General features: G+C 36.0%; 1 protein-coding gene across 1 annotated transcript in view; it reads left to right on the forward strand.

The window, feature by feature from the left end:
* Positions 1-25,704, forward strand: part of CFAP47 (cilia and flagella associated protein 47) — a 560,199-nt gene that overhangs the window by 243,004 nt on the left and 291,491 nt on the right. Inside the window, exons 35-38 of the mRNA XM_021080094.2 lie at positions 4,059-4,159; positions 9,881-10,006; positions 11,146-11,374; positions 22,325-22,546. Coding sequence (XP_020935753.2) covers positions 4,059-4,159; positions 9,881-10,006; positions 11,146-11,374; positions 22,325-22,546 — 678 coding nt within the window. The remainder of the gene's footprint in view (positions 1-4,058; positions 4,160-9,880; positions 10,007-11,145; positions 11,375-22,324; positions 22,547-25,704) is intronic.

Here is a 25,704-nt window from a genome sequence, read left to right on the forward strand (position 1 = left end):
AATGAGAATTTCTTTATGATCCTGAAACTTGAGTCAGTTTTAATTCATTCCAGAAAGATAAATCAGTGAAAACTCTGGAACTTTATGACTCTACTGTCATATATTTATTTTCTTATTTTCTCCTAATTGATTCTTAAAAGCACTTGCACCAAACAACATGAAGTTGTATAGTAGGCTAATAGCATATAGAGATATTTTGTAAATAACATTACAAAGCAGGGTGATAGTAATGAAGCTATATTGGAGTAAGGAAATGACACTATACTGTAAATTGAATCCACAGGCAGAAAAGATGAGAACCAGAAATGGTAATGAAATCTAATATTAAAAACTATATAGATTTTTCCTTTCTTCTCCTAACATCCTTTAGAAGACATTAGATTATATAAAACAACAATTACAACACTAGATTGTTGGGTTTGTAACTCATAAAGATGTACTTCGATGTGACAATAAAGAAAAGGAATGGAGCTATATTGGAGCAACATTTCATAACATAGTGGAATTGAGTTAGAATAAATCTGGAGTAGATGCTAAATTGAGTTGCATGTTAGAATCCTGAGAGCAGCCAATAAGAAAATAACTTAAAAATGCAGTTAAAAATCATTGAAGAATTAACATGGTAAGCTAGAAAGAATCCACTTAACATAGAATAAGGCAGTAAAGAAGAGGCGCAAAAGAAAAAAATATGAAGCATACAAAAACCAAATAAAATAGCATATATAAATCCAAAAATATCTGTAATAATCCTATCTATGGGATTAATCCACTCAAAAGGCAGAAATTGTTAGGTATAGAGAATCCATAAATAATACCATTATTCTCTGATAAGATACTGTAAAATGCCTTATTTTCCCAGAAATGTTTTTAAATGTAGTGTGTTAGTATTACCAACTGCAAGTCCCTTTTCTTTTTTAATGAACTATTAATAGTAATGAAATCAGTGTATAAAATGTCCATATTCCCATACTATATAACTTGTATGATTTCTGTGTCATGAGTTCCATAGAAGAATGTGGTCAAGTGAGTTTTGTATATGTTAGTTATTCTTTACTCTGTGGATCTTCTGAAATCACCTCTTATCACATCTGACAAACTAGTTTTATAAGAGAAAAAATTAGTATATTTATTCCCATTTCATTCACATAATAAAGTTTTATTTCACCTTTATTTTCCTTAGTTCTGTACCATTTTATAAATATTTCAAGTGATAGTGCTTCTTTTGTTTGTTCATCTGGTAGTTGTCTTGGGTAGGGATGTCCACCAGTTAACTTTTAGGTGAGGACTTAGGGACATGTGATGGATTAAGGAAGTGCTCTCAGGAAAAAGCAGGAGGTAAGGGAAGCAGAATTGGGACTCAGCCATCCCAAATAAATGTGAAATTTAAGTCTCCAACTCAGCTTGCTCCCCAAGGGTTCTCTGGAGATGAAGTTACCATTGCACAGTTTTTGTCTTATTTGAAGCAAAGTTGCTGAGGTATCAAACTCCCACACCATACAGGTGTGGGCTGCAGGTTTGCTCTGGGTACCATAAACTCCCAAGGCAGCTGACGCTTTCAGCAGCTCCAGTAGCCCAGCAGTAATTCTCTGAAGAAGGTAACAGTTACCTCACCATGCTCACCCAGAGGATGCTAGCCCAGCACAAAGAATTATATCCTGGGGGATAAAGACTGAAGGGCAGAGAACCTACAGCATTTACTAGAATCACCTTTTTTTCTTTCCTCCTATAGTCACTGTTAAAGCGAAATTAATGTTTTTCGTTGTAAGCTAGCAATAACAATGTTGTCGGTAGATAAACTATGTTATTTAATCTGAAAAATATTGCTAAACATAGTTGGTCAGTTAATAGACTTTTGGTTGCTTTGTTTCACATAAATATATAATATGTGGACATGATCATTCATCCTATCAAGGAATTTAAAAGTTCATTTTAAGAGGGAAATCATGTGGAAAAAACAATTACATGTAAAAATACAACTTAATCCTGAACAGGGCAATCTAATGCATTTGCTTAGGATGATGGAGTTGAATGACTAGAATTTGTTGAACAAGACAGTGTTGAATCTGTATATTTTGTGTAATATTTTAACACACATTAATTGATAAAAACAATGCATTCCTTATTAGAAAATATCTTAGGAGTTCCCGTTGTGGTTCAGCAGAAACGAATATGACTAGTAACCATGAGATTGCAGGTTCTTGGCCTTGCTCAGTGGGTTAAGGATCCGTTGTTTCCGGGAGCTGTGGTGTAGGTCGCAGATGCAGCTCGGATCCAGCGTTGCTTTGGCTGTGGCATATACTGGCAGCTATAGCTCCAATTCGACCCCTAGCCTGGGAACTTCCATATGCTCTAGGTGAGGCCCTAAAAAAAAAAGAAAGAAAATATCATAGGTAGAACCGAGGTGAAAATCAATTCATTTACATATAACATGTTTATTTTAATGTCCCTTGACAACTCATTATATTTCAGCTGCAGATTTTGTCTGATCTTATCCTGTTCTATATTTCACTTGCATCAACATGAATTATAACATTGGATTTTTTCGTTTTATCTTTGCCTGCCACCATAAGCTAAATAGAGGAGCTAATGTGATAGCAGATTCAATAGTAAAATTGTCTCGATATGCTATAATGCGGAGCTGAAGCCAGTAAGGCAGTATCACAGTGGTATAGATATAAAATACAGCATTTCTATTAAAAAATCAGTTGCACAAGGACAGAGTTTGTCATATAAGTTAGGCCCAATATAATCTAAGAGTGTGCAGGTTGTGGAAGGTAAACTACTCTCTATTAGTTGAATAACTTTTGCAGTATTGCTTTCAGTTCTCAGATACATGTAAAGAAGGACAAAAACAGAACAAATGGTCATCTAAAGAAGTCAGATAGAATGTGACATATTTGGAGTCCTTGCAGTTGAAAGTACCCTTGAATGTTCTAAATGTTTGCAATCTGGAAAAGAGAGTTTAGAGAAGATATAGTGACTTTAGGTATTTATTTAGCCTTTTTTTTTTTTTTTTTTTACTTTTTAGGACCGTGCCAGCAGCATATGTGTGGAAGTTCCCAGGCTAGGGGTCGAATCGGAGCTGTAGCTGCCGGCCTATGCCACAGCCACAGCAACAAGGGATCTGAGCTGCATCTGCGACCCACACCACAGCACATGGTAACACTGGATCCTTAACCCACTGAGTGAAGCCGGGGGTTGAACCTGCATCCTCATGGATCCTAGTCAGGTTTGTTGCCACTGAGCCATGACGGGAACTGAGTGTATTTAAATATGTGAAAGAATGAAATGGAGATTGTAAACTATAGATTTTGTTCTGTGTTGCTCTGAAACAGAATGTCTGAAGTTAAGGTTCTCCAGGTATGAAATGGGTTGTCTCTGAGTCATGAGTATTATCCTGGTGGTATCTCCCTAGTAGCAACATCTGAGATACCATTTGTCACAAATTCTGTAGAAGATAAGTTAACTCAAGAGACTCCTTCAGCTCTAAAATTCCTTGAATCTGATTGTGAGCCTGCATAATTACAAGCTGCATTCTAGAGCACACTTGACAGTGAAATTTACCCTCTCTGTTAAAAGCTTTAAAAGTAAATATTATTCAACCATAAAAATAGATACAGTAAGGAGTTCTCATTGTGGCTCATTGGTAACGAACCCGACTAGTATCTGTGAGGACACAGGTTCAATCCCTTTCCCTGCTCAGTGGGTTAAGGATCTGGTGTTGCCATAAGCTGTGGTGTAGGTTACAGACACAGCTTGGATCCAGTGTTGCTGTGGCTGTGATGTAGGCTGACAGCTATGGCTCTGATTCGATGCCTAGCCTAAAAACTTCCATATGCTCCAGGTGCAGCCCTGAAAAAAGTAAAATAAATAAATAAATAAATAAATTAGATACCGTAGATGATTAAGAAAAACAGAGTAGATGGAAAGAAAAATGATAAATAATTCATGTCTTGATCATTAAAGGCATCCAGGATGCATCCAGGATTCTTAAAAATCTTTTATTTTATTTCCCACATCTGAACATTCTTATTGAAATGCAATGTTTTCATTTACAGGTTTTCACTTCCAGTTACTGCAACAGCAGAAAACTGCATTCTCACTATTTATTCGTATATGGCAATTCATCATGGTGAGCAAAACATTATTTTAAAGAATGGTAAGTTACACATGATTATTAATCAATATGTTCTTTTCATCCAAGGCCAACATCTAGAAATAGAGTAATTTTAAGATTATCAGATGTTCATTAAACTCCTACCATTATGAGGACCTTTGTTTAGCCCTGAGAGTGGAATATGGCAATGTCTCTTAATTGCAAAAGCTGACAGTCCAGTGAAAGATACATAAATAAATTAACACAAAGAAGATTGACTTAAGAGTTATCTATATGAGCCATTTGATGTCTTGGGAATGTGGAGGTGGTGCAGAGGTTAATGCTGATGGTGGAGGTTTTAATGACTTTTTAGGAGAGATGACATTTGTGTAGAATTTGACAAATGATAGTCTTGAACAGAAGGATTTAGGCCAAAGGGCAGTATCGCTAAGGCGTGGGTGTGTTATGGGAGACATAAAGCAGACAGTTTAGGTATCAGGCCACACTGCTGCACCCTTTATTCCATAGTAGTGGGGACCTGCTGTGGATTTTGAGGGTTTTGATCAGTGATTTAGAAAGAGGCAATAGTTGAGATGTGAGGTAAATTCAAGTGGGAAAAAGAGTGATCAGTAGACAAGCTACGAGTTGCTGTAGGGGAAATGGTGAGAGAAGCTAAGAAGAATAGAAGAGAAGCTGCAGAACAGGAAGAGATTTGAAATATAAAACACAGGAGGATGCTTAATGGAGTAAATTTCAGAGAAAGAGAACAACAGCGGTGGGGTTGGGGGAATTCTCCCTGTAGATGGGCAAGACTTTAAAAGTTTTAGTGCTGAATTGGGGATGTTTTCTGTGTTGTGCTTTTTTGGTCATACCCATTGCACAACATCGACCCAGGCCTTTGCAATGACACCACCAGATCCTTAATCTGCTGTGCCACAAGAGAACGCCTCTTTTCTGTATTTTAAAGTTTCCTCCTCTTCTCCACTTGCTTCTTAAAGTGTTTACCACTCTTGTGAAACCTGTTCAACCCTATTGTGCCTCAGTCTCAGGGGATGGCTGCTTCTCTAACTTTTCAGAATGAATGGAGACTATCATTCAATGGAAAAACACACTGCTTTTCCAAATACCAAGCATGCCTTTCAACCCATCATCTCCTGTCACAGAGCCAAGGAGACACAACTCTCTGCTCCTGCCTTGGGCCCTTCCTTTATCTGAATCTCATCCAGTGACCTTGCTTAATCAACTGACCTTGCTTACTACTTACCCTTCAACTTCTGCCTCCCTCTCTTAGCTACTTTGGGTGAGTGTACAGGATGACAGTAGGGAGGAAAGAGGAGACTGTATCCCCTCATTGGACAGTCTCATTCCCAAAGCAGAGAAAGGGTGACTTTGGGCCATGCTTGCCTAATTTACCAATCAGATAAACCACTCCATTTCCCAGAGAGAGGAAGAAGAGTAGCAAAGGAAGCTAGGTTGTTAGATCTACTGAACTGCTGTCACTGTACTACTGAACAGCAGTTTACACTGTTGACTCCCCTGCCTCACCCTCTCTCCCCCTTGTCAAACTCTCTCTGGGCTTCCACATAGCCTACTTCCCTGGGTCTCATCTCACCTCTCTGATGGTTCCTTCTCAGCCCATATTTATTGCAAGTTTTATGCACATTCTCAAAATTCAAAAGATTTTTCTCATGAATCCTAATGTTATATTTTTATATTCTTCTAGTATATTGGGGTTGGGAGGAGAGTTCAGATAACACAAGAGAATAGAAAGAGCAGAGGTTGAAAAGTCACAGAACCTGGATGGAAATTCTACTTTGTGTTCTAACCTCACCATTTTGCCATAAGCTTTTATCTTTAATTCTTGAATCCTCAAATATTTATTATTAAAAATGGCATGGTGGGGGAGTAACATAATACTAACAATATCTGTTTATTAAAAAGGCTTTTGCGTGGTCTTATAAACTATAAATACCTGGAAAGGATTATTATTATTTCATTATTATTACTATTATAACTTATTTCTTTACCACTCTTATAGTTTTCACAATATCTCCCAATAATGAGGGGCCCATGTACATAATACTGCTGTCTCTTTAGAAGGAAAACAAAGAATAAAGTCTTTGTCTTTGAATGATGATTAAGACCCAGAATAGCCAAAGATTTCTGAAAAAGAAAAATGGAGCTGGAGAAATTAGGCCCCCGGACTTCAGACTATACTACAAAGCAACAGTCATCAAAACCACATGGTACTGGCACAAAGACAGAAATATAGATCAGTGGAACAAGATAGAAAGCCCAGAATTAAACCCACACACCTACAGCCAACTCATCTATGACAAAGGAGGCAAGAATATACAATGGAGAAAAGACAGCCTGTTCAATAAGTGGTGCTGGGAAAACTGGACAGCCACATGGAAAAGAAGGAAATTAGAACACTCCCTAACACCACACACAAAAATACACTCAAAATGGATGAAAGACCTAGATATAAGACCAGACACTATAAAACTCTTAGAGGAATACATAGGCCAAACACTCTCTGGCATAAATGACAGCAACATTTTCTCAGATCCACCTCTTAGAGTATTGACAGTAAAAACAAAAATAAGCAAATGAGACTTAGTTAAACTTCAAAGTTTCTGCACAGCAAAGGAAACCCTAAACAAAACGAAAAGACAACCCACAGAATGGAGAAAATCTTTGCAAATGAATCAACTGACAAGGGATTCATCTCCAAAATTTATAAACACATCCTACGGCTCAATACCAAAGAAACAAACAACCCCATCAAAAAATGGGCAGAAGATCTAAACAGACAACTCTCCCAAGAAGACATATGGATGGCCAAAAAATACATGAAAAGATGTTCAACATCACTCATTATTAGAGAAATGCAAATCAAACCTCTATGAGGTACCACCTTACACCAGCCAGAATGGCCATCATCAAAAAGTCTACAAACAATAAGAGCTGGAGAGGGTGTGGAGAAAAAGAAATACTAGTACACGGTTGGTGGGATTGTAAATGGGTGCAAGCACTGTGAAAAACAGGATGGAGAGTCCTCAGAAAACTAAAAACAAAACTACCATTTGATTCAGCAGTCCCACTCCTGGGCATCTATCCAAAGAAAACCATGACTCGAAAAGACACATGTACTCCAGTGTTCATTGCAGCACTATTTTCAATAGCCACGCCATGGAAGCAACCTAAATGTCCATTGACAGAGGAGTGGATCAAGAAGAGATGGTACATAGACACAATGGAATATTACTCAGCCATTAAAAGGAACGAAATACTGGCATTTTTAGCAACATGGATGGACCTAGATATTATCATGCTAAGTGAAGTCAGTCATACAATGAGACACCAACATCACATGCTTTCAATGACATGTGGAATCTGAAAAAAAAGGACACAGTTAAATTCTTTGCAGAACAGACTTTGAAGAAACTTACGGTTTCCAAAGGAGACAGTTTGGGGAATGGGGGGATGTGCTGGGGTTGTGGGATGGAAATCCTGTAAAATTGGATTGTGATGATCATTAAAAAATTTTTTTAAAAAGACATCAATTTGGATAAATGTTACTATAGAAAGATATGATTGTTAGAGTTCCCGTTGTCGTTCAGCAGTTACCAACCTGACTCTTATCCATGAGGATGTGGGTTCTATCCCTGCCCCTGCTCAGTGGGTTAAGGATCTGGTGTTGCTATGAGCTGCAATATAGGTAGCAGAGGCAGCTTAGGTCTGGCATGGCTGTGGCTGTGGTGTAGGCTGCCTGCTGTGGCTCTGATTCAACCCCTAGCCTGGGAACTTCCATATGCTGTGGGTACACACCTAAAAAGACAAAAACAAAGGAACAAACAAAAAGACATGATTCTTAAATATTCTAAAATACCTTTACAAATATGTATAGCAATTATTTATAATATATATTTAGTGTTTCCCAGGCATATGGTACTCTGCTGAGTACCTTATATTTGTTATTTCATTTAGTCCTCCCAACAAATGTGGTTCAATATTCTTATTAATCTCACTTTACAGATTAAGAAATTGAGTCATGGAGAGGATGAGCACATTGTCCCAGGGGATCCTAATTTTAAGACCTCAGAGCCTATATATTTAGCTGCTGTGCTCTAGAATATGATATGGTCAATAAAGTTGAAATCTTAAAACATACGAAATATATCCAAAAGTAAAGAAGTGTAGGAGTTCCCGTCATAGCGCAGTGAAAACAAATCTGACTAGTAACCATGAGATTGTGGTTTCAATCCCTGGCCTCGCTCAGTGGGTTAAGGATCCGGCATTGCCATGAGCTGTGGTGTAGGTCACAGATGTGGCTCCGATCTGGCATTGCTGTGGTGTGGCGTAGGCCAGCAGCTGTAGCTCTGATTAGACCCCTAGCCTGGGAACCTCCGTATGCCACCCATGAGGCCCTAAAAAGATCAAAAAAAAAAAAAAAGGACAAAAAGAAAGATAAAGAAGTATGTTTTACTTGTTATACCTAATATGCTAAATAAAAGCTATTATAGGAATCAGTGAGTTTAGTTGAAGGATATAGGCATTGGTTTGTACCCCATTAGGGACTTTTTGTCTTTTGATAGTGAGTTGGAAAGATACTGCCTAATGCAGTATCATTCTGTCACAACGAATCCATGATCATTGAATTTTCTCTGAAGTCTGTAGTGGCTTAGCATTCTGGAAATATGCACCCCTACTGGGTAAAGGTTCACTGGCAAATTGTGAATGGCTTTGTACTGAAAGAGTTCCTTGTGGAACTTAGTATGCACCAGTGTATTTATATATGTTGCTCCTTGTAAAGTCATCTTCATAACAATCATATGAGCTCGGAACCTTCATTTCATTTTATGGATAAAAACACATGTTTAAGAGAACTTGTATAATACACCCATGGTTTAACAGGTCAGGAGTTGTGGTTCCAAGCTTTCAAATTGTATCTTTTTAACTGCGTAGGCTATGCATCCCCAATAGAATTACATTATGAAGATATGTATGTGTGTATGTGTGTGTTCATACAGTTACATATGTAGATAGATAGATACATAGGTAGGTAGGTAGGTAGGTAGGTAGGAAGGTAGGTAGGTAGGTAGGTAGGTAGGTAGATAGATAGATAGATAGATAGATAGATAGATAGATAGATAGATAGATAATCTGGCCTTAAGTTCCATCTCCTTCCTTTCCTTGGTCAACATTGCCTTTGGTTGGGTTTGGGTGCCACGGTGGCAAACTCTACTGTATGCCCAGCAGCTCTAACTAGAATAGAGATGAAAGGCTGTACAAAATGCTGTCAACTAATAACCAAACAGTAGTTTCATTTCAGAAAATGAACTAGGAAGGATTACTTATGTTAGTGATGTTTTTCTTTTATTCGGTTTTGAGCATTCCAAAAATTTGAGTGTAGAAACACTTAAAAGGTTTTATATATCCTTGTTCATGCTGAAGTTTAACATTCTTTATTCTCCAGTACTTTGATGTACCGTAATAATTGCCTTATTAATAAAGCATATTCAATCCAGAAAATGCTGTCACCCTTTATTTTTTTTTTTCTTATTTGACATCGTATTTCATGTATAATGGACACTTAGACTTTTTTTTGTACTGTATGTATATATGTGTATATACATACAGTGCATATATATACATATATATACACACACATATTTACTATATATTTATATATATGAAATTATGAAATTCAGTTTCATGAATTGATAGTGAATTCACAGATGCTTGTTTGACCTATTGGATCCGATGTGTCATTTATAGAAAAGGATGCCCATTCCGCAAAGGCTGAAGGCAAGGTTTTGCTTAGCAAACAAGAAGCTAGGTTACCCTCTCCTGCTCCTAGTAAATTTGGTGCTGCTGAGCCTGCAAAGGGAAGATTATTTATTGGTATGTAGCGAATATATAGTGTATTGCTCAAACCCAATCTAAAACATGATCTGTTTAATATTATTTGAGTCAAAATTTAGACTTTTTCAAGTAATAAAAAGTCCATGAAGAAAAGTGAATTTGTCATGAGTTCTAAGTGGGTCACCTGCTTTTGGGACTGTTTCCAGTGATTTAAAGCAGAGATTGTGGTTTTGGTTAATGATATGCTTGGTACCTTAGTACTTTTCCCCATAGGCCAAAAGATGTATCAAGCAGTTCCATTTTTTAAATAGTTTGGTAGAAAAACCTAAGAGTAGTACTGTATATGACATCCAAAAGATGTTGTAGTGATATTTAACTAAAATGTTGAATATCCGGCAGAGCCCCTGTGAACGTGCTGTGACCATCTCGTACAGATACCCTCTGTATACAGTTTGGGAACTGTTGAATAAGGGGTTTGTCTCCTAATTATGTAGCTGGATCCAGTGTTAACTTATCTTAGAAAGAGATGCACAGAGATAAGTTATGTGAATTTGATATTATTATTTACAATTAACTATTCAGATATTCCTTTCTCTGGATATTGATAATTTTGAAAATATTTATTGTTATTGGGCGGACCAAACCAAATTAAATATTGTGAGATTTTGAAATGAGTGAATGCTTGTGCCATTACACAGGCAGATATTTTTGAAAAAATATAAAATCATTTTATGTTCTTCAAAATGTCTTTGACTTGAACATATTTTGTTTTATTAAAGTGCTTTGTTTAGATAGAAAGTCGTTTTGAATCTGAAGCCAATATTTTGTTTTTATAAGTTTTTCAGCTAAGATTTAATTCTGTCTAATAAGTAAATCTGAAGAATCACTGAAATATTTTACATACATAATAAAAAATGAAAGGTTCTGTTTGGGGGAATGTTTTCACAAACCATTATGGCAAGAAGGAAATTTAATGGCTTTCTTTATTGAAATTAATCTCTTTTTGAAGTATTTCTACTTTCATCTAAGATAGGGTAAATTGACTTAGAGTTTCTCTGAGATCATAGAATAATTTGTAGAATGAGCTCTATTTGTCTACATACAGATAGCACTAGCTGACAGGCTAATATTACCCTATGGTCAACTAACTCTTCTTTATAAACAAATGTGAATTTTAGGAATGGAAATAATACCTGAAAGACTGAACTCAGGCAAAAATAAAGTGTCAAAGAAAGGCCTCAAATTTGTGGAAAAGGAGACAAAATGCAAGAAATTCTTTTTCCCTGAAGAAGGAACAAAGACAAATGACTTCTTTCAGAAGATTGTAAATGCAGCTCAGACCTGGTTCAGTCTCTTCGGCTGGCCTGAAGGACCCCATTCTCTTTCTATTCCAAAGACTGTAAGAAGGTGACAGCTATATGTTTCTTTAAATACCTTGCTTTGTATCGTATAAGAAAATATCTATTTACTGGCATTGTTTGAAGTGAAACACAATGTTAAATAATTTATTATAAACTGATTAATTGTAAGGAAGCATTAAGAAAAGCGAAAAGATCCAAATAGAAATTCTTTAGTGTATATATTTTATTTCTTCTAAACATTTGATGATTTTAGTAAGCACTGGAAGTCTCTGAACCTCAGTTTCATCATCTGTGAAATGAGAGTGGACAAACTATGGGTAAGATGCCTTTTAAACTTGAAATATTTGGAAACTCCACATTTCTATATAAATGTAGTTGAGTCCTGTATCTAGAGTATCGTCAGGTAGACAGATGCTAAGTGGTGTTAATGAAGAGGGAAGACATAATTTCTTTTCCACTTTCTCCCATAACCTAACTCTTTCATGTGTTTTCTTGTTACTCAGCAGGTCTTAAAATAGTTAATTACATCGCTCCTATCAAATCACTTAATTCCGTGAATTTTAACAGGAATTTAGGCACCTCCCTTATTATAACATGACTGGTGTAGTGGCTCTCAGAGCTTTCCTTCCTCCTTTCTCATCACTGAGGTAAACTGCTGGCACCATAGGGATGAGTAGTAATCTCTGTAACTAGAAGACTCTTTTAGAATTTTTGCGTCTATGCTCAGGAGCAAGCTAGGTTACACTAAATCTGTGGTTTACCCATGTTACCTTTCAGTTTTTTTAAATAAATAGGACAATATCACCTTCATAGAATGAAATTATCTAATATTTCATCCTTGCCTTTGCTAAGGCGAAATTAATGCAGCAGTTATATTGAATATTTATAGAATCAATCATAAATTGTCTGACTCCAGGGCATTTTTTTTTAATTAAAGTATAGTTGATTTACAGTGTGTCAATTCCTGCTGGATAGCACAGTGACCCATTCATACATATATATACATCCCCTTTCTTACATTATGTTCCATCATGGTCTATTCCAAGATTGGATATAGTTCCCTGTGCTCTACGGTAGGACCTTGTTGTTTATTCTTTTTAAATGTGATAGTTTGCATCTACTAACCCCAAACTCCCCGTCCATCCCATTACCTGCCCCTCTCTCGGTAACCGCAAGTCTGTTCTCCATGTCTGTATGACTCAGGAATTATTTAGAGAAGTTATTCTCTTATAACTTTTCATTTTTCTACTTAGATTTTTTTTTTTTTTTTTTTTTGCTGAAGAGTATACCTATTTTTTTGTTAATTTTAATGATTTATTTTCATTTTGGGGGAAATCATTGGTTTTAAAATTCATTATTTAACAGTTATAACTAGTGGTATTATGGTTTATATGTTTAAAATCTCTGTCATTTATAATTTTATTTTTTTCTTGATTTAAATATTTTGCTTTTATGTCTCATATAGTAAGTTCTTAGATTAATTTATTCATTTCTTCAATTTCTAAATCATTAGATGTGATTTTTTATTATTTATTTTTTGTTTAAACTTGAATGGTATGCTTAATTATTTTCAGGTCTGTAAATTTAACTCTTTGTTCCACATTGCATGCATCCTAGAATTTTTGCTATTAAGCATTCTCATTTTTGTTGTTTTTTTATAGAGCTTGTGATTTTAATTTCCTAAATTTTTGGCTATAATAATTGCTAATTTGTTGTAAAATGTATTATTGCATTTATGTGTCATTATTTTTTTGCCTGTTCTCACTAATTGTTGGGCATTTACTTATTTTGTCCTGTATTTTCTTAAAAATGATGCCAGGATTGAACTTATATTTTTATAAGTGGTAGCAGACATTTCTAGATGTTACATAGGAAGGTTCTCAGAGGTAGGACCATAGGATCAAATAATATAAGGTTTTAAAAATTCTTATGTCTTTGGATGATTTTCTAGTAAATGTTCTATTTTATATCCCTACTCATGAGTCACATTGTTGGTCTGGTTTTTTCCTGATGGAACTGAAACCTTTGCTACTTTGATAAATGAGAAACAGATCATGCATACCGCCTGGGGAAAGGCAGTCCCAGAGAAGTATGAGGGCCTCTCTAGCTCTGGGAAGGAAGCCACCTACAACCAAAGAACTTTGAATAAAGAAACAGCTTTGTCTAAGTAACTGTTATTCAGTGTTAATTCTTTATGTGTAATCTTTGAATGTGGCCTCTCAGGTTAAGAAGATACTTTTTCAAGATCATGTAATGTTGCCAATATTTGAGCCCCCTCCTCAGTGTCTTCTATGTTACCCCATCATCTAGAATCATTCACTGTTTCTGATGAAAAGTCTCATGTCATATTTTGTGAGTAACATGTTCATTCTCTCAAAATTACTTTATGATGCCTATATTTTTTGCTAATCTCCTATTCTGCAATTTACTGAAATAAAACCTGAGTATGGGAACATTTTATACCATTCAGACTACTTGGCATTTAGCGGGCCCTTTCACATAGAAAATGTATCTTTTAACTGTTTTCCCTTGTATCTTTTTCTGCAGTTTCCTTCATTTTATTTTCTCTATTTTCTCCATTCTCTCTTTATAATCTTTTAGGATAATGGTAAACCGGCATGACTAATCCTCTATATCACTCTCAGTTATGTCTTATTTTTCATCTTTTTCTATATTTTGCTTTTTTAACTAAAGTATAGTTGATTTATAGTGTTGTGCCAATTTCTGCTGAATAGCAAACAACTCGGTTTTATACATACACACATTCTTTGTAATATTCATTTCCATCACGGTCTTTCCCTGGAGATTAGATATAGTTCCCTGTGCTATACATTAAGACCTCATTATCTCTCCTTTCTAAATGTAATAGTTTGTATCTCCTAACCCTAAACTCCAAGTCCATTCCACTCCCACCCCTCTCCCCCTTGGCAACTACAAGTCTGTTCTCTATCTATAATCTGTTTCTGTTTTGTAGATAGGTTCATTTGGGCCATATTTTAGATTCCATATATAAGTGACATCATATGGTATTTGTCTTTCTCTTTCTGACTTATTTCACTTAGTGTGAGAATCTCTGTTTGCATCTATGTTGCTACAAATGGCATATTTCATTCCTTTTTATGGCTGAGTAGTATTCCATTGTGTGCATATATGCACCATATCTTCTTAATCCATTCATCTGTCAGTTGACATTTAGGTTGTTTCCATGTCTTGGCTATTGTAAATAGTGCTGCAGTGAACATAGGTGTGCATGTGTCCTTTTGGATTATAGTTTTTTGTCTGGATATATGCCTAGGAATAGGATTGCTGGATCACATGGTAGTTCTGTATTTCGTTTTCTGAGGAACTGCCATACCATTTTCCATAGTGGTTGCACCAATTTACATTCCCACCAACAGTGTAGGAGGGTTCCTTTTTCTTTTCTTTTTTCTTTCTTTTTGGCTTTTTTAGGGCTGTGCCTGTGGCATATGGAGGTTCACAGGCTAGGGGTCTATTCGGAGCTACAGCTGCCGGCCACAGCTACAGCCACAGCAATGCCAGATCCGAGCCGCATCTGCGACCTACACCACAGCTCACAGCAACGCCAGATCCTTAACCCACTGAGCAAGGCCAGGGATCGAACCCACAACCTCATGGTTCCTAGTTGGATTCATTTCCACTGTGCCACGACGGGGACTCCGGGTTCGTTTTTCTATACACCCTTTCTGGCATTTGTTATTTGTAGACTTGATAATGATGGCCATTCTGACTGGTGTGAGGTGGTACCATGTTTTGCTTTATTATAGTTGTAGATCTCCTTCACTTCCTCTTCCAATCTTCTATAAAATTTTTGAATTGGTATTTATAGTTTATTTTGTAAGAGGTCTGTGTTGTCCTTTAATTATTTCCATCCTCCTCCTTTCCCTTCCTCCCTCCTTCCTTCTCTTCTTTTTCTTTCATAATAGCATCCTGTTCTTATGTTATGGATGCATGCCTTCTTAATATCTCTTCCATGTATAATGTTTCTCTTGATCATCATAATTACTGCACCCCAGGTCACTTCCTCCCTCTGTATTTGACACCTCTAAATTTAGAGCCTTTCTTATTTCCTCTAGGAAAAATGGCTTCCTTTTCCCATGTAGCCTACCTACTGCTCTACAGTCCATCACTGTGATTTATTCCTTAATACAGTTCTATCTATTGTTTGTCTTACAGTTATTCTTCAAAGTTTGTGGTGTGCTAGTGTTCCTTTTCCCAACTTCAGCTTTATTCTCTTTCTGCAATCTTATAGCTTTATTCTCTTTCTGCAATCTTCTGGCATTTCTGGGGGGATAAAGGACATATGTTGATTTTGTTATCTTGAACAGGAAGTTCCTTCTCATAGTTTTCATATTTTTTTGGTCTTTTTTTAAGTCTGCACCTGCAGCATATGGAGGTTGCCAGGCTAGAGGTCAAATTGGAGCTGTAGCTTCTGGCGTATGCCACAGCCACCGTAATGCCAGATCTGAGCCACATCTCTGACCTATACCACAGCTCATGGCAATGCCGAACCCTTAACCCACTAAGCGAGGTCGTCATGGATACTAGTCAGATTCATTTCCTCTGAGCCACAATGGAACTCCTAGTTTTCTGCAGTTCTCCTCTTCCATTTATCTTCTTAAAGTCCTTACTTAATGAGTCATCATTTCTGTTACTGGTTTCATTGTTGAGGTTTAGTAATTCATGCTGTACTGAACTTGCTTTGCAATATCTCTCTTTCCTTATTCTTTTGCTTTTGTCTTGCCTTTAAGAAGTCTTTTTCTCCCTAAAACAGGAAGATGCCCTCCTTGCAGCTTTGTTGTTTTGGCTTTCATGTTGATATTTGCTCCTCCTGGCATTTACTTTTGCATATATTTTGAGTTGAAAGTCAAGGTATGTTGTATTTTTTTCCTATTTCTTAAAATATGAATATCCTGTCGACTCAATAACTCATGGAAAAAACCATCCTTCGTACTCCCTTTCTACTCTACAGTGTTTCCTTTCTCATAAATCAAGTACTCATATAATTAAGAGTCTGTGTAATAGATTTTTGATCATATATTCATGAGTCCATATAGTATATTCCTTTAAAAATAATTTTATTGTATTTTATTAATAATACTGGTGAGTTTAATATATATTAGAGTCTTAGTATGAACAGGGCATTATTACATGTGTTTTCTGGGTATTTAATTCCTTTACTCATTATAACTATAGGCGCTATAAAGTGAAATAGATACTATTATTTTTCCTATTTTATTGATGAGAAACTGAGGCAAGGAGAGAATAAGTAACCTTCCTAAGATCACTCAGCTGATGAGTAACAAAGCTAGGATTTGAACCCAAGCATTCTATTCCCAGAGCTAGTACTTTTAGGTATTATTCCACTTGCTAATTACTACAGATTAGGAAACTGTAACACTTGAAAGACATGAAGTGCACCATTTGGCATTTTCTTTTTTTAAAAAAAATTTTTGAATTATAGTTGGTTTACAGTGCTGTGTTAGTTTCAGGTGTACAGTAAAGTGATTCAGTTTTTTTTTTGTGTGTATGTGTGTGTATGTGTGTGCTTTGGGCCGCACACATGGCATATGGAGGTTCCCAGGCTAGATGTCTAATTAGAGCCATAGCTACTGGCCTGTGCCACAGCCACAGCCACGCCAGATCTGAGCTACATCCCCTACCTACACCACAGCTTGCTGCAACACCAGATCCTTTAACCCACTGAATGAAGCCAGGGATCAAACAAACCCACATCCTCATGGATACTAGGCGGGTTCTTAACCCACTGAGCCACAGTGGAAACACCCCATTTGGCATTTTTATCTTTGGCTTTAGACTGTACACTCTAAGTACCTGTGGTTAGTTATATCAGTTCAAGAAGATTTAAAATACAGTAGACTAGAACTGAAGAGAGTTATGTAATCCTTTCATCAATTCATATACTTTTACATCAATACCAAATTGTCTTAAGTTCTATTACTTTGTAGTTTTTGATATCTACTAGTGTAAGTGCTCAAAGTTCATCGTTTTTCATTATTTTCTTAGCTATTTATGCTGTTTGCATGTCTACCTAAATATCAGACTCATTTGTAATTATCTACCAAAAAAATACACCTTACAGATATTTTTACTGTGACCAAAACTATGTCTATGATAAATTTAGAAAGAAAGAATTCTTTGCAATATTGCCTTTTTTATTAAAAGAGCAAGGCTTACATCTTCTTTTATTAATATAATTTAGAGTTTATCTTAGTGATGATTTATAAATTCAGTTAAGGTTCTTGCACATATTTTGGTAGATTCATCCTTGGATGTTTAATATGTTTTGAAGTTGTGGTAAATGGAATTTTTTTCAATTTTATTTTCTGTTTTTCTATATTCTGCATGTAAATAATGTGCTGACATTTATTCAGTGGTCTTGGTAAAGCAACTTACTAATTCTTTATCTGTAGGTTTTTTTATATTTCCTAACACATCTGCAAATACTCTTTCAATTTTTATATTAGTGTTTTTACATTGGCTATAATCTCTGCTTAAATATTAAATAGTAGGCATCTTCCTCTTAATCTCAGTCTTAGGAAATCTTTCATCATTTACTATTAAGTGTGAGGCTCACTATATGCTTTCTATAGAAACACTTTATCAGTTTATGAAGTTTATTTCTAGTTATGAATTTTCATAATTAAAAGAATTAATTTTTAAGCTATACATTTTCTTATAAATTTGGCTTTCTCTGAATTGCATTTTTTATATGTAATATGCTATTCTTGTTCCATTCATATTTTTTCTAATTTCCATTGTGACTTATTTTACAAAGGTTATTTAGAAACTTACATTTGGTAATTTTGTTGTTGATACTCACCATAATTTCATTGACATCAGAGATTATTCCCTTAAAAATTTTTAGACCTCTGTTTATTGGCCAACATTTATTTAGTTTTTATAAGCATTTCAACTTGAAAATATTATGCATTTTATAGTTTTTAAAAGCTGTTTTTCATGTGCACACATGGTACAAGTTTGCTTAGTATACCTTTTTTTTTTTTTTTTTGTCTTTTGTCTTTTTCAGAGTCGCACTCATGTCGTATGGAGGTTCCCAGGCTCGGGGTTGAATCAGAGCTGTAGCTGCCGGCCTACAGCCACAGCAACACTGGATCCAAACTGGGTCTGCAACCTACCCCACGGCTCACGGCAATGCCGAATCCTTAAGCCACTGAGCGAGGCCAGGAATTGAACCCGTGTCCTCATGGATGCTAGTCAGGTTCGTTAACCACTGAGCCACGACGGGAATTCCACTTACTATGTCTTTAAACAACATGTGCTTACTGATTTTTAAGTTATCAATTACTAAGATAAATTTGTTAAAGTCTTTCTTGGTATGTTTGTATTTGGCAACTTCTTTTTTCATTCAGTCAATTTTGCTTTATGTATTTTGAAGCTGTTATGAAGCCCATTCAAATGTACAATTCTAATACCTTTGTGCTGCATAGAAACTTTTATGCCCCTGGAATGTCTTTTGTTATACCCGGTATAATGAAAGTTTTGTGCTTTAAATTCTAAGCTGTTATATATTAATATGAGCACATTACTTTTGGTTAATATTTGCATAGTGTTTTTGAATCTTTTACACAAATCTTTATATCCTTTGTTTTTGGTTAAGTCTCGTTTTATACCCTTTATTAAGCTTGTTTCATATTGTTTTTCCAGTATTTTTCATTTAATTAGAGTTTATAGTTTGTATAAATTTAATATGAATACCATAAATTCAGATTTAAATCTACACCACTTTTAAGTTCTTCCATTTTTCTGTATAGTTCGTGTTCTCTTTCTCTCCTTTTTTGTCTTCTCTTGGGTTGATTAATCATTTTTTTCTCATTTCAGTATTTATCCTCTACTAGCTTAGAAGTAAATTTATCTTATTCTCTTAATGATTACCCTATACATTACAGCATACGTCCTTAATTTATTGACGTCTTGTACTACTTACTAATTTTGTCCTCTTCCCTGATGTGGACAAGGAGTTATGATATTTCAACTTTATTTTCCTCACTCCAACATATGCTATTGTTGTTGTGTATAGTTATTTTATATATATGTGTGTGTGTATATATACGTGTATACACACACAGAGACATGCACGTGTAAACACAGAGCCACAATATTATTATTGTCCCCTTTTAGTTACCAATTTTTCTTCATTCTATTTGTATCTTAGATCTTACAAATAAGATGATTTTCTTCCTCTTAAATAGTTCTCTTTAGATCTTTTATTTAAGATGATTTGATAACAATTTCTGTATTTTGATTCTGAAAATAGCTGTATTTTTTCAGCATTATTCTATTGTATAGTTTTGTATAGGTTTCGAGGTTGGTAGTTATTTCCTTTCAGTATATTTAAGATATATTATTTTCTTCCATATTTTACTGTTTCTATTAAGAAGTCACCTGAAATTCTAATTTTTACTTCTTTGAAAGTGTTTTCTTTTGGGGGGGCACTTTAAGAGTTTCTTTTTATATTTGGTTTTCAGCAGCTTCACTGTGAAGTGCCTAGATAAATTTTCTTTGTAGTTGTTCTTGCTAGGGTTCACAGTGATCCTTCCATCTGTAGTTTGATTTCTTTTTTCTTTTTTTTTTTTTTTTTGCTTTTTAGGGCTGCACCTACGGCATATGGAAGTTCCCTGGTCAGGGGTTAAATCAGAGCTTCAGCTCCCGGCCTACGCCACAGCCACAGCAATGCGGAATCCGAGCCGTGTCTGCGACCTACACCACAGCTCATGGTAACACTGAATCCTTAACCCATTGAGTGAGGCCAGGGATCACATATCCTCCTGGATACTAGGTTCATTATTGCTGAACAATAACAGGAACTCCTTGTTTGATTTTTTTATTGTCAATTTTGGAAAGTTCTCTCTCTCTTTTTTTTTTTTTTATTTGCTTTTTAGGGCCACACCCATGGCATATGGAGGTTCCCAGGCTAGGGGTTGAATCAGAGTTACAGCTGCTAGCCTATGCCACAGCCATAGCAACATCAGATCCAAGCCATGTCTGCAACCTACACCACAGATCACAGCAATGCTGGACCCTTAACCCTCTGAGTGAGGCCAGGGATCGAACCTGCAACCTCATGGATGCTAGTCAGAATCTTTGTGACTCTTCCATTCCTTTGGTCTCCTTTTCTTCTTTTCTTATTCTTCTTTATGTGCCATCCTTTTGTTCCTCTGTATTGCAATATGGATAGTTTCCTGTGGCCTGTATTTCAATGCATTAGTTTGTTCTTCACTTAATCTACTGTTAAACTCATCCAGTGCTCACTTAATTTTACTTATTGGATTTATTTGTAAATTTTCTACTTGGTCATTTTTATATAATTTTTAGTTCATTGACAAAAATTTTGAACATAGTGCCTACACTTAATTTAAAATCTGTGTCTTACAACTGTAATATCTGGGGCTCTTATGTATCCGTTAATATTGTTTATTGTTTCTTTCTGTTTGTACTCATCTGGTTGCTTTTTTTTTTTTTCATTTTTATTAAGTCTTTGGTTATGTTTTAATTCTGTTCAGACCATTTATCTTTTTCATAGTTTTTGGTAGAACTATTTTAAGGCCTATTACGGTGCTAATTTTCTTCATGAAATATTTGTTTAATTCGTTGCAAATTTTGGGATATACTAGGTTTATTATGTACATTACTTTTCAGGAGGTTGAGGAAAGAAAGGTCAAGTAACTTCCGTGAATTTACAGAGTAAGTGTCAGAGCCAGGTTTTAAGGAACAGTAGAAAAACCCTTATTTGTACTTTCTTTTGTGTATGCTATACAGACCTACAACCTACTAAACTGGAGAACTGCTTTTCCCAGTGGCCCCTTAGGCACTTATTTGTCAGTCCAAAATAGTGATACATTTGTAATTCTCATTGCTAGCACACAAGTAGTTAGTATAATATTAGATATTTGATAAACTCTAGACAGCAAGAATTGGTTGGAATTAAAAAAAATATTGGGAGTTCCCGTCGTGGCGCAGTGGTTAACGAATCCAACTAGGAACCATGAGGTTGCGGGTTCGGTCCCTGCCCTTGCTCAGTGGGTTAACGATCCGGCGTTGCCGTGAGCTGTGGTGTAGGTTGCAGACGCGGCTCGGATCCCGCGTTGCTGTGGCTCTGGCGTAGGCCTGTGGCTACAGCTCCGATTTGACCCCTAGCCTGGGAACCTCCATATGCCGTGGGAGCAGCCCAAGAAATAGCAACAACAAGAACAGCAAAAAAAAAAAAAAAATTTTGAAGTATAGTTGATTTATAGTGTTGTGATATTTCTGCTGTACAACAAAGTGATTCAGTCATACATATACACACATCCTCCATATAGAAATTAGTGTCCATCATACCTTGGTATAGGAAATATCAGGAAATAGAGATTGTATTGTCTTATTTATAGAACAGAAATATATGTGGAGGCAATGGATTTCTGGACTTTAACATGAGAATCCACACTCGTGGGCAGTGTGTAAGATGTGCCCTTCTAAATATTAAAGTATAAATATTGAGAAAATATATGTAAATTTGGCTTTGTATATACATGTGTGATGAATGTTTGAAATCAGCCTTGTAAACTATTACAGTCATTATTATCTGCAATTTATAGTATTCAGAATTGAGTTCAGTGAGTTTAGATACCTCATCATACTCACACAACTAGTGGTAATGGGTCCAGAATTTAACCCTTGTTTTCCCAAAGCACTTATATTTTCTAATCATAATCCAATCTTTCAGACTTGACAGTTGCAGCATTAGATAATGAAGTGTGCGTAAAAAAAGATACTGGAAAGCTGTGGGGTTGTTAAAAAAATTGAATTTTTACTAATAAGTACAAGTTAAATGAAGTGAATTTTGTAATTTCTTATTTGATTTTAAATAGAATTTTATTTGGTCATTAAGCATGTTTTTATTTCCTATAACATAATTTTGAGATGTCTTTAATTTTCAAATTTTTTTTTCCCATAGGGATGTGTGTAAAATAAAACTCTTCTCATCAACCCCAACGTCCAAAAAGTCCTCCAGACAGAATGACTTTTCCAAATATAATAAGACCATTTATGATGTGATAGTCCACTTGAGTGGAAAAATGCCACCTGGAATTAATGTAAGTCAGTCTTTACCTGCGGATTACACTGAAAAGGTGATTCAACTTCATTTGCAACATTCTTCACTTCTTGAGTTTCTCAAGTAAGAGCATAAATATATTCATTTAAAAGTGTAATTATGACTAAGATAATTAGGATAGATAAGTAAGTAGATGGATAGATTGATAGACTCTGATATTATTTGTCGTTTTATAAAATATTTACTAAGTCTCTACTATATACAAAACCCTGTAATACGTACCTTAGAAAAATAATAGAAAATAAGCATTTCATGACCTATTGAATTCATAATTTAAGGCAGTCATTCTCAAACTTTATCACGTATCCAAGTCACTGAGATGGCATGTTAAACAGGTTTCTGGCTCTTGCTCACAGTTTATGTTGCTAATTTGCATTTTTAACAAGTTTCCAGTGATACTGACACCTCTGGTTCATGACCACATTTTGAGAATCTTCATGTAAGGCACGTGTAAATCCAATGAACGTAAAAAGAGATCAAGCCAAAAAATTTATTCTTCAGATTACTTTTGGTATAATCTGAAGTTATTGTGTTTTTATCTGTTACTTCTTTGCATATAGAATCTACTCCATAGTTGGCCCAAGATGTTTACCTTCTTTGGCAGGAATGGGGATGGAGGGTAAGAAGAGGACACTTACAGCAGGAATGCAAATGATCTTTCCAGAAATGATTTAGTGTTCATTTTTTTTAAATTTCCAGATCAGAATTTTGCAGCTTAGACCTGGTCAGTCTGCCTTTCTTAAAAAAAGCATATTAGACATAGCAGTGAACAAAATATTTTTTCTTTTTTCTTTTTTGTCTTGGGGCCACACCCACAGCATATGCATGTTCCTAGGCTAGAGGTTGAATCAGAGCTGTAGCCACTGGCCTACGCCACAGCCACAGCCACAGCCACAGCCACATGGGATCTGAGCCATATTTATCACTTACACCACAGCTCACGGCAATGCCGGATCCTTAACCCACTGAGCAAGGCAAGGGATGGAGCCTGTGTCCTCATGGATACTAGTTGGGCTCACTAACCACTGAGCTCCCAAAATATTTTTTCTTTGTGTCTTTGGCTCTCATTATTAGGTCGTTGACCAAAGCTGGCTTGAGTTTCTTGTGGCTTAGAAGGGATATTGGAGTTTCAAAATCACTAAAAGTGACTGAGTTAAGACCTAGGCAGTATGTTATGGAGACTGACTACATGAGAGGGGCTCTTCTGTGAATAGGCAGAAGAGTAGAAGATGCCTGGCTCTGAAACCAGAATATGAATAAAAAATATCTAATGACTGGGGAGTGGCCGAGTCAGTTATGAAAAGATCCTCTTGGTCATTGGAACTAAGAAGAGAGATAGAAGATTCTCATCTCAGGCCTCACCAGCCAATGGCCACATGTCAACTATGCTCCAGGTAGAGGCAGGGCATTTTCAGAGAGACTGAGGATCCAGAGAAGTAGTCACAGATGCATTTACAGATATAAGAGTCCCTCTCTCCTTCCTCATGAAAGCCCACTGCAGGGCAGATTTAGGTTCTAACATGCTTTGCACAATTTGGAGATCCCTCCTTTAAAAAATATTAAATTAAAAATATAAAACTTATATACCTGACTTTAGAGGAGACTCATGAAAGTGACAAAATCTGAAGTTGAAGCTTTATTTACTAGACAGTAACTCCACCTGTTCCCAGATGCCATTTTGTTGAGGGTGTGGAGGTCCGAAACTTTAACTCTTTATCCCAAAGACCTGAGTTACTGCTAAAGAGACTGTTCAGGTTAGAAGAGACTAAGACATGTAAAGATTCAACTCTACATTTCCCCCTATTCCTCTGTAGCCAGACTAGGTGGGAGAATGAGAAAGATCAGGTAAGGAAAAGAGCACAGCTGTGTAAAATTATGTAAATTATTTTCAGCACTGCTGACTTATTCATGAGTCTGTGCACCCCACTAGTTTGTAACCATCTGAGGGCAGGCAGCAAGTCTCGTACGTCTGGCATGTCTAACAGCCAGGGTCAACAAGAACACAGAATGGGGCCAATGTTCATTAAATGTTTGTTTACTGGCATTGTCTCTCACAGAGCTTTGCTTTTTAAGCTTGTGTGGTGAAAGGAATAAATCTTTGAAATTGGAACTCAGGGCAGTCATAAAAGAACAGAAAATTTTGTGAAATGTAAAAATTAGGGATAGAACAAAAGATGAATATTTGCATTCTAGGAGAGGTATAACCATTGAGAGAAAGTCAAGGTGGAGAAAGGTAGCGTATGTACTTTGAATGTTATACATTCAACATTATTTATAATATTAAATGATGAAGTCTTAAAAATAACTTTAAGCCATTTATTCCATAGTACCAATTTTCATTTGTTAGAGCAACCATAGCAAAATACTACAGGCTAGAAGCCTTAAACAACAGTAATTAATTTTCTCACAGTTTTGGAGACTGGAAGTACAAGATCAAGGTGTCTGCAGATTGGTTCTCTTCTGAGGCCTCTGGCTTGGCTCACAGACATCTGCCTTCTTGTGTACCCTCCTATGGTTTTTCTTCTATGTGCACACACACCCCTGGTGTCTCTGTGTGTCCAAATTTCCTTTTTTTTTTTATAAGGACACCAGTCAGATTGGATTAGGGCCTACTCGAATAGCCTCCTTTTACCTTAACCACTTCTTTAAAGGCCTTAACTCCAAATATATGTGACCATTCTGAAATGCTGAGTGTTAGAATTTTAACATATCACTTTTGGAAGCAGATAGTTTACCTCCTAATAGTGCCATATTCTATTATTAAAAATATTATGTAATTGGGTGTTACATTTTACAATGAATGTTATAGTGCTATATTTGAAATAATATGCTTAATGTTTTCTGCCTTTTCTGGTTGATATGGACTGAATTGCGTCTCCCTCAAATTCACTTTTTGAAGCCCTAACCCCCCAATGTGAATGTATTTGGTGATAGGACCTTTAAGATGTGATTATGGTTAGTGTCATAAAAGTGGGACCCTAAGCTGTCTTCTTAGCAAGAGAGATCTCATCAGCAAGTGAATTGGCTGGCGCATTGCTTGTTCTTGGGATTCTTGCCTCCAGAACTTTGAGAAAATAAATTTCTGTTGTTAAAGTCACCCAACCTATGGTGTTCTGTTATAACAGCCTGAGCAGACGAGTACAGTCCTTAACATCCTTTGATATAGTTTCATTTGTTTATAACCAATAGCCATTTTTATGATGTGATTCATTTTCATTGGA

The sequence above is a fragment of the Sus scrofa genome, chromosome X (assembly GCF_054392235.1).
Source record: "Sus scrofa isolate SSC_HxYL_T2T_F1_AM1 chromosome X, Sscrofa_HxYL_maternal_Yorkshire_Landrace_v2.0, whole genome shotgun sequence".
NCBI classification, from domain to species: domain Eukaryota; kingdom Metazoa; phylum Chordata; class Mammalia; order Artiodactyla; family Suidae; genus Sus; species Sus scrofa.